General features: G+C 37.8%; 1 protein-coding gene across 1 annotated transcript; it reads left to right on the top strand.

Annotated features, from left to right (window-relative positions):
* Positions 1-385: 385 nt before the first annotated feature.
* LOC146165727 (uncharacterized) lies at positions 386-4463 on the top strand. The gene is made up of 4 exons (XM_083382353.1): positions 386-622; positions 1026-1214; positions 2155-3134; positions 3635-4463. The coding sequence occupies exons 1-4, from the start codon at positions 550-552 to the stop codon at positions 3920-3922; spliced, it is 1530 nt and encodes a 509-aa protein (XP_083238479.1). The 5' UTR covers positions 386-549; the 3' UTR covers positions 3923-4463.
* Positions 4464-14712: the final 10249 nt, after the last annotated feature.

Below are 14712 nucleotides of genomic sequence, written 5' to 3'. Positions count from 1 at the left end.
CGCAACAAACATTGGTGGACACGTTTTCAAAGCGACCAATTAGACGCTGGCACGTGTCAATTCTGGTTAATTGTTTGATCTGATTGGTCGTTTAAAAGCGAAATTAGTCAACAACAACTTTCACCAAAATGTTTGAGATTTAAATCTCAAATCGCTTGTTTTGCTGTGAGAGTAAGGATTGATTGAACAAAGACCTTGTTCAAAGGAGTTTTTTTTTTATAAATAAATAAATTATTAATTAGAATGTTGTTATTCAGAAAGTTATTTCAGAAACACCAAGGTCCTAGGAGGTTGTTAGTTTTTTAAGTAAAATTAGCAAGAAGTTTTAAATTTTTTTTCTCAAACCCGTGTTTACTCATTATTATTTTGTGTTTCCTAAAGTGCATTCTCATAAAGTTTGTTTGGTAAAAGTCACTAAGTTGTCAATCTAATTTGTATTGCAAGATACACGTGTTTGCTTCAAGATGTGGATTTGAAAATCAAGAATTTCACGACTCTTGAGTTCAATCACGTGACTTGTTGTTTGACACGCGTTATGCGACAGGCGACATGCTGCGCGCGACACTTTTACATCTTTTGTTTTGTTTAATGTCCTTCCGCCAAACTTCAGCAATACAAGCAAGTGAGTTGACAAAATATTTTACGTTTAAATGAAAAATATTTACTTAATTGTTTGAAATCTTAACTTTTCCGGAAGTTGTATATTTAATGGTTTTGAGTTTTTCATCCTAAAATGACGACATAATAGGTTGTACAGTAATTAAACTATTGAAAGCTTAATTGTATCCCTAAAAAACATGTTTAAACTTATTTTAATCCCAGTGAAATTTTAGGTTTATTTCACTAAATTTTTTAAGTTTATTTACTTATTTTTATTTTGTAAGCTTCTTTTAACCCAAGTCAAATTTTATTTCTTTATTTTAATCCCCAGTTGAACTTAAAAACTTTTAATTTTATACCCGTACTTTATTTCAACGCTTATTCCCTTTTGTTAAGTTTCAACAACAATTATTTTTTCTCTCCAGTCAAATGTAGCAACTGGTATCTGCGCTCCCCGAAGGAAGGGACGTTGGAATGTTCACACGTGGGGGAGGAGGCGATCCAGGGGACAGTTTGCACCCTCACATGCGAACCCAACTACGCCCCCTCCCACGAGAAAATGAAATGTCAACCCGATGGAAGCTGGCACCCCACAAAGTCTCCCCTCTGCACGCGTAAGTACATTATGACGTCACACAAAGTCTCCCCTCTGCGCGCGTAAGTACATTATGACGTCACACAAAGTCTCCCCTCTGCACGCGTAAGTACATTATGACGTCACACAAAGTCTCCCCTCTGCACGCGTAAGTACATTATGACGTCACACAAAGTCTCCCCTCTGCACGCGTAAGTACATTTTGACGTCACACAAAGTCTCCCCTCTGCACGCGTAAGTACATTATGACGTCACACAAAGTCTCCCCCAACGTTGTATATCATATGAAGTTAATATTAGTGAATATTTTCAACGTTTGTGTGGCTTTGTAGTACTTACATTAACGACAATGAAATTGCACTTTTATTTCTCCGTACGAGAAACAAATTGTTTTCCAGCATATTAAATGGCACGACCACAGATATATACTTGGCCTGCTTTAACTTTGTGTTGCTCAACTGACAGAAGTTTAAACGTGGTCTTCCAGTTGCGCTTCTAGTAATTCCACCATCTAAGTGTACGAGATAAAACTCGAAAGTTCGCCCGCATCATACAAGCAAATGGTTCTCTAGCTTATTAACAGTTTAAGTAAGAGAACACTTTGTGTTGTTCAGCTGACGGGAGTCTTACTGTGATCGTTGTTCCTAATTGTTCCATAACAAAATAACACGTTCAATATAAATCAATGTCAGTCTCTAAAACCTTGGCAATGAAATTGTGTTGACTTGCTGGCTCGGATTCTATGTCTAGTGTTACGTCATAAACGAAATGCTGGCCAAAATAAAGAAAATAAAAAGAGAGAAACGTTCATAAACGGCACTCTTGGCAGCCTTTACAATTTTTTTTAATTTTACGATTCGACTAGAAGAACCACAAAAAACATGCCGGCGAGCCGCAGTTTGCCCACCCCTGTTCTAGAACTATTACGACCACAGTTTGAAAGCTTTTGTGTTGTTCAGCTGACGGGAGTCTGACTGTGATCGTTGTTCCGGCTGTGGTCGGATCCCTGGTCGCTCTCTTCATCGCAAGCTTCATCTACGCGAGGACTTCCAACAGATGCCAGAGCTCAAGGAAACCCCATGAGGACGTGGAGGCTGGAACAATAGGAGGAGGAATAATGGGAGGAGAGGAGGGAGTGAGAGCTGGTGGAGTTGTGGTGGGAGGAGTGAGACCAGGAAAGGAATTCATCCAGGCGCAGAAGAGCTCCTCCGATGAAGTCCACCACACTCCTCCGGTCAAGGAGGAAAAGCCCCGTTTCAGGTTCCGCATCCGCTCACCAGGTGGCGCACTGCGTCGGAGGTTCGGGAAGTTGAGGAAGAAGAAAAAGCTTGGACCCAGGAAGATTGTGGGACTTCCGGTGGATGCGGGATCTATCTGCGGGGATCCACCGACGCAGGAGAGCTGCTCATCCTCGGATAAAGAGGAAAAAGCTCCTTTGTCCCATGAGGATCCTCCTAAGAAGTCCCCTCCTCCGAGACCTCCGGCTCCCAAGATCGGAAGAGTGAAGCAGTCGCGTCGTCGTGAAGCGACAAAGAAGCAAGCGTCGAGCGGTTACTCGTCCGATGAAGAAAACGAAAGGAAGAGAAAAAAGAAGAAGAATCTCAAGTCGAAACGAACAAAAAATAACGGCCCGAAAAAATCAAAAACCGCGAAGAATGAAGATGCTCCGAGCAAGAAGACGGTCGTGAATCCGTACGACAACTACCCGGTGGCGGGATCGGACCGACAATATCTCGACTTCGAGCATGATTATCGGAAGAGCGGGCACATCTACGAGGAGGGAGGTTACCATCCTCAGTATCATCCCGTCGAGTCCTTCCCCATAAAACCTCCGCACAAGAAGAAGGAGGAGAAACGTCCTCAGAAGAAGCGGAAGATCTCGGAAGATCGGGACACAAAGGAGTCGACTGGAGGAGTCAAGTATTACTCAATTAAACAGGTGAGTGAACGAGGAGAAGGTTTGCTAAGAAGAAGCTGTTTCCACTTTTAAAATTTGTTTTTTCGTTTGTTTTCTGTATCTTATTTTTTGTGTTTTTTTGGGGGGTGTTTTTTTTAGTTAAGAATTAAGTTTGTAATTTGTCTGAAACCAATTTAGACTTTACCAAATATAACGCTAAAGTTCCTTCCACCTCCAAACAGCAGCGATGTGAATCAGACATACAACGACTCACCTGTTAACAGATGCAACTAAAATAGTCATCTCACTTGGCTGAGAACGACTTCACAGCTTCTCCTCGTCCCCCGCATGCGAAGTCACACTAATGCTCACCAACCTTTACCAAATACGCGATAGTATATAACCACGATTTAATAACACTTTCGCGATGCAACCATTATTACGTCACAGTTTTGCGAAAGCTTATATGACATCACAGTCTGTAACTGGCAGAAGTAAACATTTTCTACTTTAAAATTTTTGTTTTTCTTATTTTGAATCAGGATCGAGACGAGGTTAGAAGACATCGGAAGAAAGAGCGATCCCGGAAGAAAGAAGAAGCGAGGGACAAACAGGAGAGGAAGAGCAAAGAGGAAAGGAAGAGCAAGGAAGAGAGGAGTAGGAGGAAGAGGAGAGAATCTTCTCCGCGGAGGAGAGAAGATCACAAACTTGACAAACGGAGCAAGTCTTCGCGCAGAGATAAGTCATCCAGGAAGAGTGAAAAGCCCTCCAGGAACAAGGATAAGTCCCGGAGGAGCGGGAGGACGCATCGGAGGAGAGAGGACGACTGATCTTCTTCTTCTTAAACTTGTGGATCACATGAATCCAGGACAAGGAAGTTGCTGAATGAGAAGCTTGCACAAAAACCAGGAAACGTTTCATGAATAAATCACTTCTGGATAAGTTCAAATTTCCGTGGCGTACATGATCACATGAGCAACAAGGAATGCACACTTAGGGTTAGGGAACTCTTTCACGATCTACATTTACAGCTTTTAAAGCAGGTTGCAATCCTAACTTCTACAAACAACCTTCTACTATTCCCCTAGAACGCTTACAAGTGATTATCCACCAAACTCAGCTAGACTTCTGCGACTTGTACAAGCTTTGCGCTCCACATATTCACCCAAACTTTACAATAACTGAATAACTGGGAGAAACATTTTAAGCCCACTTAAACAGAGACTTTTTGTGTAGCTTTTTATTTAGAGTGACGCTTTCTAATGTTGTTGGAATGTGTTCAAACAGTAAATCATAAATAAAAGCGAACTGTTGACGTAAACAAACAACATTAAACAACAAATTTGCGGAATTTATAATCTAGAAAATCGACCTTGAATATTTTTGCGTGACCTTGAGAACGTTGTTCCGCCTCAGGCTGTTTAAGGCCAAGGTTATTCAAGGTCACTGCGCCAACTGCCGTCTATTTCATCTGGTGAAAGTTAGTGACTTCATTATCATTGCGTAATCACAAACATTTATTGCGCAATGCATCACAACCGTGGTTCAAGAAATAAAACTGCTTTAGAGAGCAATTCTAATCGTAATCGCGTTTCAAACATCTTGTCAATCAAAGCAAAGGGTTGATTTAGCAGCACTTATAAGTTATACTATAACTAAAATAGTTTTAATTTACCAGTTGGTGTTGGACTCTAATTATGCCCTCAAAATGAATATTTGATTTTACTACGTATCATTGCATCCATCGATGGTCCGAGATCAAATATTAGAAGGGAAATGGTCAGTATACTCTTTAAGACTATTACGTCGTAATTAAAGTCATTTTATAAGATGTAAAAGAGAAAATATTTTTGCCTAGAATGTCATAATCGGTGTAAAGAAAAAAAAAAACAATTCATTTGACTTTACGCCAGAAACTCCTTGAGCGAAGAGATATTTTTTGCAAACAGTTGACGAAATTTTCTAGCTTTGTCACAAATAGCTGAAACTATTCCAACTTTTGCACTGATAAATGTTTACCGCATATATTACTGCTTCTTACTGTTTTTCATCTCACAGGGCGCCTAGCGGGTTTCTAATATCGGTACACTTGCTAAATTTGTATTTTATAGGCCTCATAGTTGCTTAAATAACTGTGTGATGAAAGATCTAAGCTGAAAGAGACAATAAAAGTTGTTAAATAATATGTTTTCGGTTTGCAGCGCACCTTTAACATGCGGCACCAGACCGGTTAAAAGCGCTGGTCTATATTATGGGCATGATTACATAATATAACTCCATGCAAATGGTGGAAAACAGTATCTTGATATGCATTTGATTTTAACATTTTTCAACTCTTAACGGGCTTTTTTAACGTTTTACTAAGGTAGTCAGGCCTGACTAAAATTGTTTCGGAACTCTTAAAGTTAATTTTCACAAGGTATTCTGCTGCAAGTTTGAACTTGGAAATATCTAAGCTTTTTAAACAAAAATTTAGAACTAAAACATGCTTTTCAACAAAATATGAACTTTATCGACACGAAGTTAAACGCAAACCGTATTCACACGTCACAATAGTAAACAAAGGTAAATAGAAGATTCACAAACACTTTAAACAATGAAATAGATGCGGAAAAATTATTGCGCAATAAACAAAAATAAATAAATAGGCCTTTTCAAGTTTTGTTACTTAGCGATGCTAGGCAAACTTTGAGATCATATTGACGTCATCATAATGTAAGTTTCTAACATACGTCAGAGATATGACGTCACACAATAACGTAGTAAAGTTTAATTTTTCAGTTAAATATATTTTTGATTAAATTTATTATTTTTATTTACATTTAAATTTTTGTTTGTCTAATTATACGAATATTTGACGTCATCGTGTTTCAAATCCTCCATGCACGTCAGTGATATGACGTCATTAAACAAAAAGATCGCGCTCTGATCCGCCGCTGTTGGCGCTAGAGCACTGCCGAGAGACGTCATAGGAGCATAGTGACGTCACAGTTGTTGTTTATCGCTTGACGATTCCTTGTTTAGGAGAAGGGGAACACCCTCGGCTCAAACAGATGAGGCAGAAAATCATCGCTGCAATCAATGCAATATCGTTAACTGGTGCTGGTGTACCAACTGGCCTAAGCAGGGTTTTAGTTTAAATAGAAAAACAAAAAATAACCATTCTAAAAAAACATTATAATAAGGACCCTAAAGATCCATTATAAAAAAGTATTTACAAGAAAAACTCTAAAAATGATATTAGCATTTGTGTTTTAAATAATAGTTATTTTTGTTTACTTTCGTAGAAACATATGGTGGTACTTTACATGAAAAATGTGACGTAATATACTTTAATAAACATTCAGTTCGAGCAATATTTCAAACTCACCTTTCGGTTTGTTCTTGTAGCTGCCGCAGATCTGACTAGAGTTGTAACCTTTGAACTTGTAGAAACAAAAAGTTTGGCAAGAAATTCGAACAACCCGCTTCGGTGTTGTTACCACAGGAGCAGCGGGAGGTCGCGAAATAACCACAGGAGCAGCGGTAGGTTTCGCCGCTGGTTTGACTGTTCGAATTGTTGTTGCTGCCGTACTTTTTGTTGTAGCTTCTTTTGTGGTTGGTGGTGGTGGTGATGGAGTCGTTGTTTCTGTTGTAGGATTTGTTGTAGTTTCTGTTGTAGGTTCTGTTGTTGTTTCTTTTGTTGTTGTTGTAGGATTAGTTGTAGCTTCTCTTATCCTAGCTGTCGGTGGATTGGTTGTTGTTGATAAAATTGTAGTTTTTGTTGTACTTGGAATTCCTGTAGTTTCTGTTATCGTTGTTATTGTTGGAAACTCCACTGATGTTGAAGGAATTTCTGTTGTTTTTGTGGTTGTTGTGTTTGTTGTTGTACTTGGAATTCTTGTACTTTCTGTTTTAGCGGTTCGACTTGTTGTGGTTTGAGTTGTTGTAGATTGAATCCTTGAAGTTTCTGTTGTAGTTGTCGGAAGTGTTGCTGTTGCTGTAATTGTTGTAGTTGTAATGTTGTTAGGTTCAATAGTTCTTTCTGCACGCCCCATTGCATCTGCTGTTGCTGTTTCTGATGTTGTATTAATGTTTGTAGGAATTCTACTTGTAATTCGTTTTACTGTAGTTGTTGTAAAATCATTCGGGTCGGGCAAAGGTTCAGTTTCTAAGGTGCTCGTTGATGTTGTTGGATATGTGACTTTTGTTGTAAGTTTTGTTGTTGTAGCTTCTGTGGTATTTGTGGTTGTAGAATTTGTTTTTGTAGATTCTGTAGTATTTGTTGTTTTTGCTTTTGTTGATAACCTTGTTGACGCACTACCCGCCATACTTGTGGTTGCGGCTTGAGAAATTATTCTTTTTGTAGATCTGTCTTCTTGTGTTGTAGCTACAACTGTTTCATTTGTAATAAAGCTTTCATCTGTATTCAGCTGCCCACTTTCGCTGTGCGACATTTTTGTAGTTGTTTTTATTGTTGTTGAAGTTGCGTTTGTAGAATCACGCACAATCGTAGCGTTCGCTGTCGGTGGTAAACCCCCATTCGTTGAGCCTTCAGAATAAATATCTTGAAACCTTGATGTGGTACCCGGAACTAATGGTTGCGCTTGGCTTGTGGTAACCGGTAATTTCAACGTCATTTTGACGCTGATTTTGCCTCCGGGTTGGTTCGTGTGGGAAGAATGTTTCCCATTCAACGAGCCCTTGTTTTGCGTAGTGACGTCATCATTTGTAGAGTCCAGTCCCCCTGTAGTTCTCACGATCACTGAAAACAAAAACTTGAGTTGGAATTTTCATATTAAGTATTTTATTCCGACACACGATGCATGATAATTTAGGCAAAGAGATGTGCTGGCGATTTGCAACCAAAATCTGTTAATAAGAATGTCGTTTAAACAGATTGATAAATTATATTAATAAAAATATTTAAATAAACAAACGTAATGTTTTCCGTTGTTAAGCAACAAATTTGCTTGAAGACTTGAAAACCTTCATTGCGAATATGCTACCTCTAAAACAAATATCGTTTGCAATAGAAAACGTTAGTTGGAACGCAAGCCATTGACAAACTGGTTTGGTATGGAATCGATATCACCTTAGTATCGAAAAGTTCCGATACTACCACTTTGTATCGGCTCCGATTCGATAATTTCGGACGTCCCTTGTATTTCAATTTATTTAGTGGTAGGCCCTTTGGAAGTTTGGCGTTAAGCCGTTAACGTTACGCCACAAAGGCATGTATGTTATAGTTACAAGAACACTGAAGCAACATTGCTCCAAGCTGCGTTTCTATTTAACGTCAGAAGTGTGATATATTTTGTTTCTTGCGAAGTTTCTTACAAGTAACTCAAAGCAATTGAACTTGATTAAATCCAGGTTGTGATCTAACAATCTGCTGTTTTTTTGGTAATTATATGTTGTGTGGCGTCATAAACCACTTGCGTCACGCTTGAGTAAGATCCACATACTTAATTCCCCTTTAACCTGTTCCTTCACAAGGTTATGGGAAATGGCGCTTGTTGCTCATTATTTGCATAAGTTCGATAAACTGAGATTGTTTTCTGTCGCGCGTAACAATACGATCATTGTTTTGCGACAATCGAATCGTGCGGAATTGACGTAAAACAATTAAAACGATCCACTTTTGACATTAACCAATATTTTGTCGCCGTCATTATGACGTAACAATACGACGCGAAAAGTAACTCATTATTGGATCCTTGATTTACAATCACGATGGCGCCAGGTGTTTGTGACGTCACAGTGCCTGAGGACAATGATGCTCTGTGAGGTATTTGCGTCGCGCGTTTGAAGTGAGAGGGAGAAATAAAAGCTCGGGTGCAAAGTAAAAAATAAAAATGAACAAAACAAAGTTTGTTTTAACCTGTTTATCTTGTCTAAACTCGAAAATGGCCACTGCCACCACAATCTCAAACCATTGTGAAAAATACGTTAAAAAATAATGAAGCGCACGCGATATTTCAAAGCCTATTGTGACATTTGTGTTTAAACTTTTATTAGTAGGGCGAATATTTTTTGACCAAAAAACTAGGGAATTTTGACCTGAAAAATTAAAATTTTGACTTTTTTTGACAAGTCAAAAAATATTCGCCCTAGTGATTAGTTTGATTGCAAATTAATCGTACGTATATCTGGGCCAAATAAGCTTCCAAACGCTATAAAATCTCTAAATCCATTATTGGGCGACAATAAAATGTTAATTAGTTTCTGTTAACAACTGTTTTACTTAACTTTGTTTTGAGAAGTGCGACAACCTATTAAATGTTTTTTAAAAGGCTATTTTTGTTGATAGAAACGACAATCAGAATTCGAAATTGTAATAAAATAAAACACATCTTAAGCAAAACTGCCAAATACAAACTACAGCCCAAACCCCAACATATCCACTTTGTTTAGTTGCTTTTAAAGCTTAAAAAGCTTCGGCCCCTTTCAATGTAAATAGTTCGTCCACCTATATTGGGATTGAAGAACGCACTTTGCTTGTGGTTTGTGGTTACACTCGTGTGTATCACACCATGTTTATTTTGTCTCATCGGGTATAAGCACTCAGCTACAACACAGCGAAACTTGCTGATGCTGTTTAGCCCTGTTGCCAGACACAAACTACAGCCCGTACCCAAAATATCCACACTCTTAGTTGTTTGTTCAAAGCTTAAAAGGAAGCGGCATAAATGCTTTCCAAATTGTTCACCGGCCGATATTTGGATTTAAGGGCGCACTTTCCTTGTGACTTGTAATTTTTCAACCACGCTTGTTTATTTTGTGTTGTTTTGGATTCCGCGTGAAACTCCGTATCGGGGCAAAAATTTTTTAGCTATATCAGAGCTAGAGCTGGGAGTTGTGTAGGCGCTTAATAAATATATTTGTTGAACTTTATTGGATATTAGGAGACGCGTATATTTTTGATAATTTTAACTAATTTTAAAAATGTTGCTTTGTCATTTAAAATTCCAAGTATAAAACTGATCTTGATAAAATTAAAAAAACGTTGAAAAGAGTATTTATTTTAATTCTGAATTCCAGCTGAAATGTTGAAGTGTGATTTCGCTTGTTTTTCTGACATTAGTTTATAACAATGAAATGTGGTGTTTGACACTTTCACAAATATATCGGGTGTTGAACTATTTTATCGCTGTTTGAGCAAATGTGGGAGTGTGGAACCATTTGTTTGTAAACCTTGCTCGTGTAAGATCAACAAGCAGCTCATTAGAAGTATTTATAAGCTTAACCTCGGGTTGGGCTGGTCTGGCACATTTGACCTGTACAAGCCTTTTAATACAAAACATCTCAAGCTAACTTACATTAACAATATAATATTAAAAATTTACAATGTACATGGAAAATGAAAATTCTGGATTTATTAAAATAATCTTGTGAATCAAGTGCTAACGAAAACGTTAATTTAATTATTAAAACGGCAATGAACTTCCAAATAACTTGAATCTGGAAGGGAACGGTTTAGCGAGAACTTCTATTGTAATTTGAACAAGATTTCGCACAATTTTTGCTTCAAGCGTTTAACATTCCAACCGGGTTTAAAATTAGACAAACACGGCTAACAACGAAAAACATTAATTTAATTGAATAATGTAAATCAAATTATATTTTCCTATATTGTGTAGAGTTGGTGTTTTTCTAGTTTATTGTGACAATATATGTATTACAAAAAATTCTTAGGGATGTCACGAATTATATTTATTAATTCTGAGGGGTGCCGCAAGTCATAAAAGATTTGGAACAACTGCTTTAAACGTTAAACAACAAAAATTTTTATCAAAATTCCAATTTAAATATAAACGCACTACCTTACTAATTGCTCATAATAAGAATTAAAATTCATTTGCGGGAGTTTTATTTCTCCATTTGTAGCAAAGCATTAACGAGGTTTAACTGGTTTGCGTCAAATTAATTCCACGCTTTGAATCGTGTTTTGCCGCGGCCCAAAACACGCTCGACCTTTAAGCGAGCACTTTGACGCTAAACCCGCAATTAAGTTGCTTCTAACCAGTGTTTACGAGGTTCCGTGCGCCAATGTTCACCAACTACAGGTTAAGGTTGTGAATGGCTAGTTGCAATATCCGCACTTTACTTTGGTCTTTGGGTGAAATAAAGTTTAAGTTATAATCATTAGGAAATTAGTGGCGGCAATTTAGTCACGATGTTATTTCAACACGAAGTACAAAAAATTGTTTTGTAGCAAAACTACAAAGCATGTGGAGGGGTTCAAACTAAAGTAAAAAAAATGAGAAAACAACTGTATAATAATATACTTTTTACTGTGTAAATAAAGTAATACCTGCCAGCAAAAGTATATTCAAAAGTAAAAAAGTATAGCTTTTTCAAAATTAGAAAATTTGTTTGGCCGATAATGCTGAGGCTGAGAAACATCTAAAGACCATAAAGCTGCAAACAAACTGCAGAAAATGTTTTTGCGGGAAGCAAAATGACAATCCATATTATGTTATTCGGCGATTATATTGGCGTTTCGTTTTTCAGACTGTCTACGTTTGATTTTCCTCAATTTTTTACGTTTTAAGCCCATTAATGAACTAGTTGCGACTGGCGTTGTATGTAATTTTGTCACGATTTAATTTTGCAACTTTACGTTCTTACAGCGGAAGTTATATTGGTTTATTATTGAACCAAAAAAATTAACTCCATTCTTTTGTTGCAAAAATATATACTCCAACCTTAATAAAAATTATTTATCCCAACTTAGAAACAAAGAAAAGATGTTTATTACGACAAAATATTAAACTGTTTTAATCAAGAACCTTTTTATCAATTATTCGAGGGAAATTTTCTAATCACTAAAGTGTTTCACTTTTGAACTAAATGCCAAATCAATAGCGACCTGCATTGTACGTAATATTATCACGACCTTGCTTCGTTGAAAAGCAACAAAACATTCATTGCAGCGGAAGTCAAGCAATTATTGTTTAACTAATGAACCAACAAAATCACGAACATGAAGCGAACTTTGTGAACATTTGGTCGTGGTCAGACGATTACGGAAATAGATAAACGTGATTCACTGGGGATTTTAAACCAGATACATTCGGTCGATGTTTAGGTTTGGGATTTGAACACATGAACCGGGTTGGGAGTTCTTTCATCGAGAAATTTTTGTTCATTTCACTTCCTGCTTGCATAAAACCCTCATAAGCCTTCCCCAGAAAACCGAGCAGCCCCTGGTGAACTGTTAAGTGCGCCGTATCATTGGTTTGTTTGAACAAGTCGGGGACCTTTATATCAAGAGACATTTTGTCTCGTCAGACAATATTATTTAAGACACAACCGCTTATTTACAGCAAGCTTTAGCATTAAAAGCACTTTGGTCTTGCTTTCTTAAAAATAAAACCTACTCTGAGACACAGCGCATAATTTACTAGGTAAATTGAAAACCCAACGCTAGATATGTTGAAAGGGTGCTTTGAAATTAAACGCAAAATCTTTCCCTTACAAAATTCTTATTATAACGTTTACTTGAGAGAAGCAATCCGCTTAGTCACAAAACAAAAATCTGTATATACCAAAATCACAAAAAAATATCATATTCATTATGAATAATATTCTGACAAGCGCAATAACTAATTACAGCGCCACAATATTAACGCCATTATTTATTCACATGTATTTTCTAACTGAGCTTACAATCTTTGAGTCAATTGTTGTGTTGAATCGCAAATCTTGTCTTGAATATCTCTAGCAACCCTAGTTTAAAAAAATTACCGATACCGGCCTCCATCCGATATTATCGGACAAGCCAAAAATAGAGCCACGTTATCGTACATTTCTAGCTAAAATCCGCCACGTGACACATCAACATCATCGTCAACGTCATAACAAGCTGAAAACATTGTATATAAAGGGTTTCTGAGTCACGTGAAGTCTTTCGTATCGTAAAAAGTTAAACAAAAGCTTAAACCGACTTTTTTCAAATTCACAAAACTTCACAAAGTTGCTGTCGATATTTCAAACCTTTTTTGTTCTTTTTTATCAAGGGAACAATTATCTATATTCGTACACCACACGTTTCTCACCGACAGCTTATGAAGGCAAATATATGCTAGCATCAAAACACAACGGTATACGACGCACTCTGATACGTCACTGTTGAATGACGTCATGTAACAAGCTACTCACCGACTAGGCTTATGAAGGCGAATATGGAACCTCCAATGAGCGCTAGCGTCCCTTTGTTGGACATCCTCCTCCTGCAACTTCCTCGGTGGCTTGTTGATGCCAGGATCGTTTCACATCAGAACTTCAGCAACACGAAGTAAATAACTGCGCCCTAAACAAGTGACTGCAACCAAATACAAGGTTCATCTACAAATAAACCAACCTAAGTAAAGCTAACAAAAAGACAGATTAACCAGTTTTTCTGCAGTTTTTCCAGATGTGGGCAAATCCTCTGCATAGGAAGCATTGCTGCGGCTAACCAGAATAACCCACGGGAAAGGTAAGGCCTTCGCATCTTATTGCCACTGGTATTGGATTGTTTTTGATGTGGGTGGTGAAGCACACCAGCCTTGATTCGGCCATCGGGCAGACGGGACATATGAAAGATGTCCGATTATACAGCGGCAATAAGATGTGAGGGCCTTAACTTTGTCGTGAGGCAGAGCCAGTGTCCGCTATATGGCAATCAAGCACAAAGTTTCATCTACAAATAACGGGGTGTCAACTGAATGTTCTTTAATTGGATGAAATTACTTGTGACTGACCTGGTTGCGTCGGTCGCGTAGTTTAGTTCAGACCCTTGACTTACGGCCAAAAACATTAAATGTACCCAATTAACTTTTTTGAAATGATCCGCACGTCATACTACTACTAAATTTAACTTTCCAGCTAAAGTACAGACAATATTTACAAGTTAGTAGTAGACAGTGTAGCCACGAAAACAAGCTTAAATCGTCGGAGTTTTCATAACGGTAGAACTCCAATAAGCTCGGAATATATCAAAAATATCCCGACATTTGCTGTGTCTACTACAACTTATCTCCATCACTGTTTAGTAAATAGTTATTCATGTAGTTAAGGAAAGCTTAAAGATAATAGAATAAAGAACTCGTTTAGCCGATAGTTTTGCAGATTAACGCGTAAGGGCTTCCTGAAGCAGCAGTCAGAATATCTGACTGAAACAACATTTACACTGAACTTTAAACTTGTGGCGAAATTAACTTCAAAAAAACTGCAAAGTCATTCTGAGGCCAAATCGTGTCACAAACCTACTACAGTCTATTTATTTGATCAATGTTGGCTTTCAAAAGTAATATGGCTCATACTACAACTTTAATCTACAGAAAAAATGCGCAAAACCCACTTAGTAATGATATAAAATAACGCTTGCATAACTTGGTACTGAAGTGACTTTAAGCTAATCTTTCTTCATTTGGCATGAACCGGTCAATTCATGGCTTGAAACTATAGTTGACCAAAACCTGCAAGAGTTGCCTTTTTCCCCGGCGCAGCAGCAATTAGCACAAGCGAGCCACGGGAGCCTTCATCAGCGCTGAAAGGCCTAATTCTGGCACAAAACTTGCGCTTCTTACCAGCGCGTTACTAGACACGCCACAATGCAACGGTGCCGTGGTTGGTTTGGCTTTAAATGGAC

Source organism: Ascidiella aspersa, chromosome 2 (assembly GCF_963924565.1).
Source record: "Ascidiella aspersa chromosome 2, kaAscAspe10.2, whole genome shotgun sequence".
Lineage (NCBI taxonomy): Eukaryota > Metazoa > Chordata > Ascidiacea > Phlebobranchia > Ascidiidae > Ascidiella > Ascidiella aspersa.
The sequence above is the reverse complement of the archived record's forward strand: the minus strand, read 5'-3'. Positions and strand labels throughout refer to the sequence as shown.

Coding starts and splice junctions, on each gene's coding strand:
- LOC146165727 (XM_083382353.1), top strand. CDS start 550: ATGCTGCGCGCGACACTTTTACATCTTTTGTTTTGTTTAATGTCCTTC. Junction 623..1,025: donor AACTTCAGCAATACAAGCAA/GTGAGTTGACAA, acceptor TTTTCTCTCCAG/TCAAATGTAGCAACTGGTAT. Junction 3,135..3,634: donor AGTATTACTCAATTAAACAG/GTGAGTGAACGA, acceptor ATTTTGAATCAG/GATCGAGACGAGGTTAGAAG.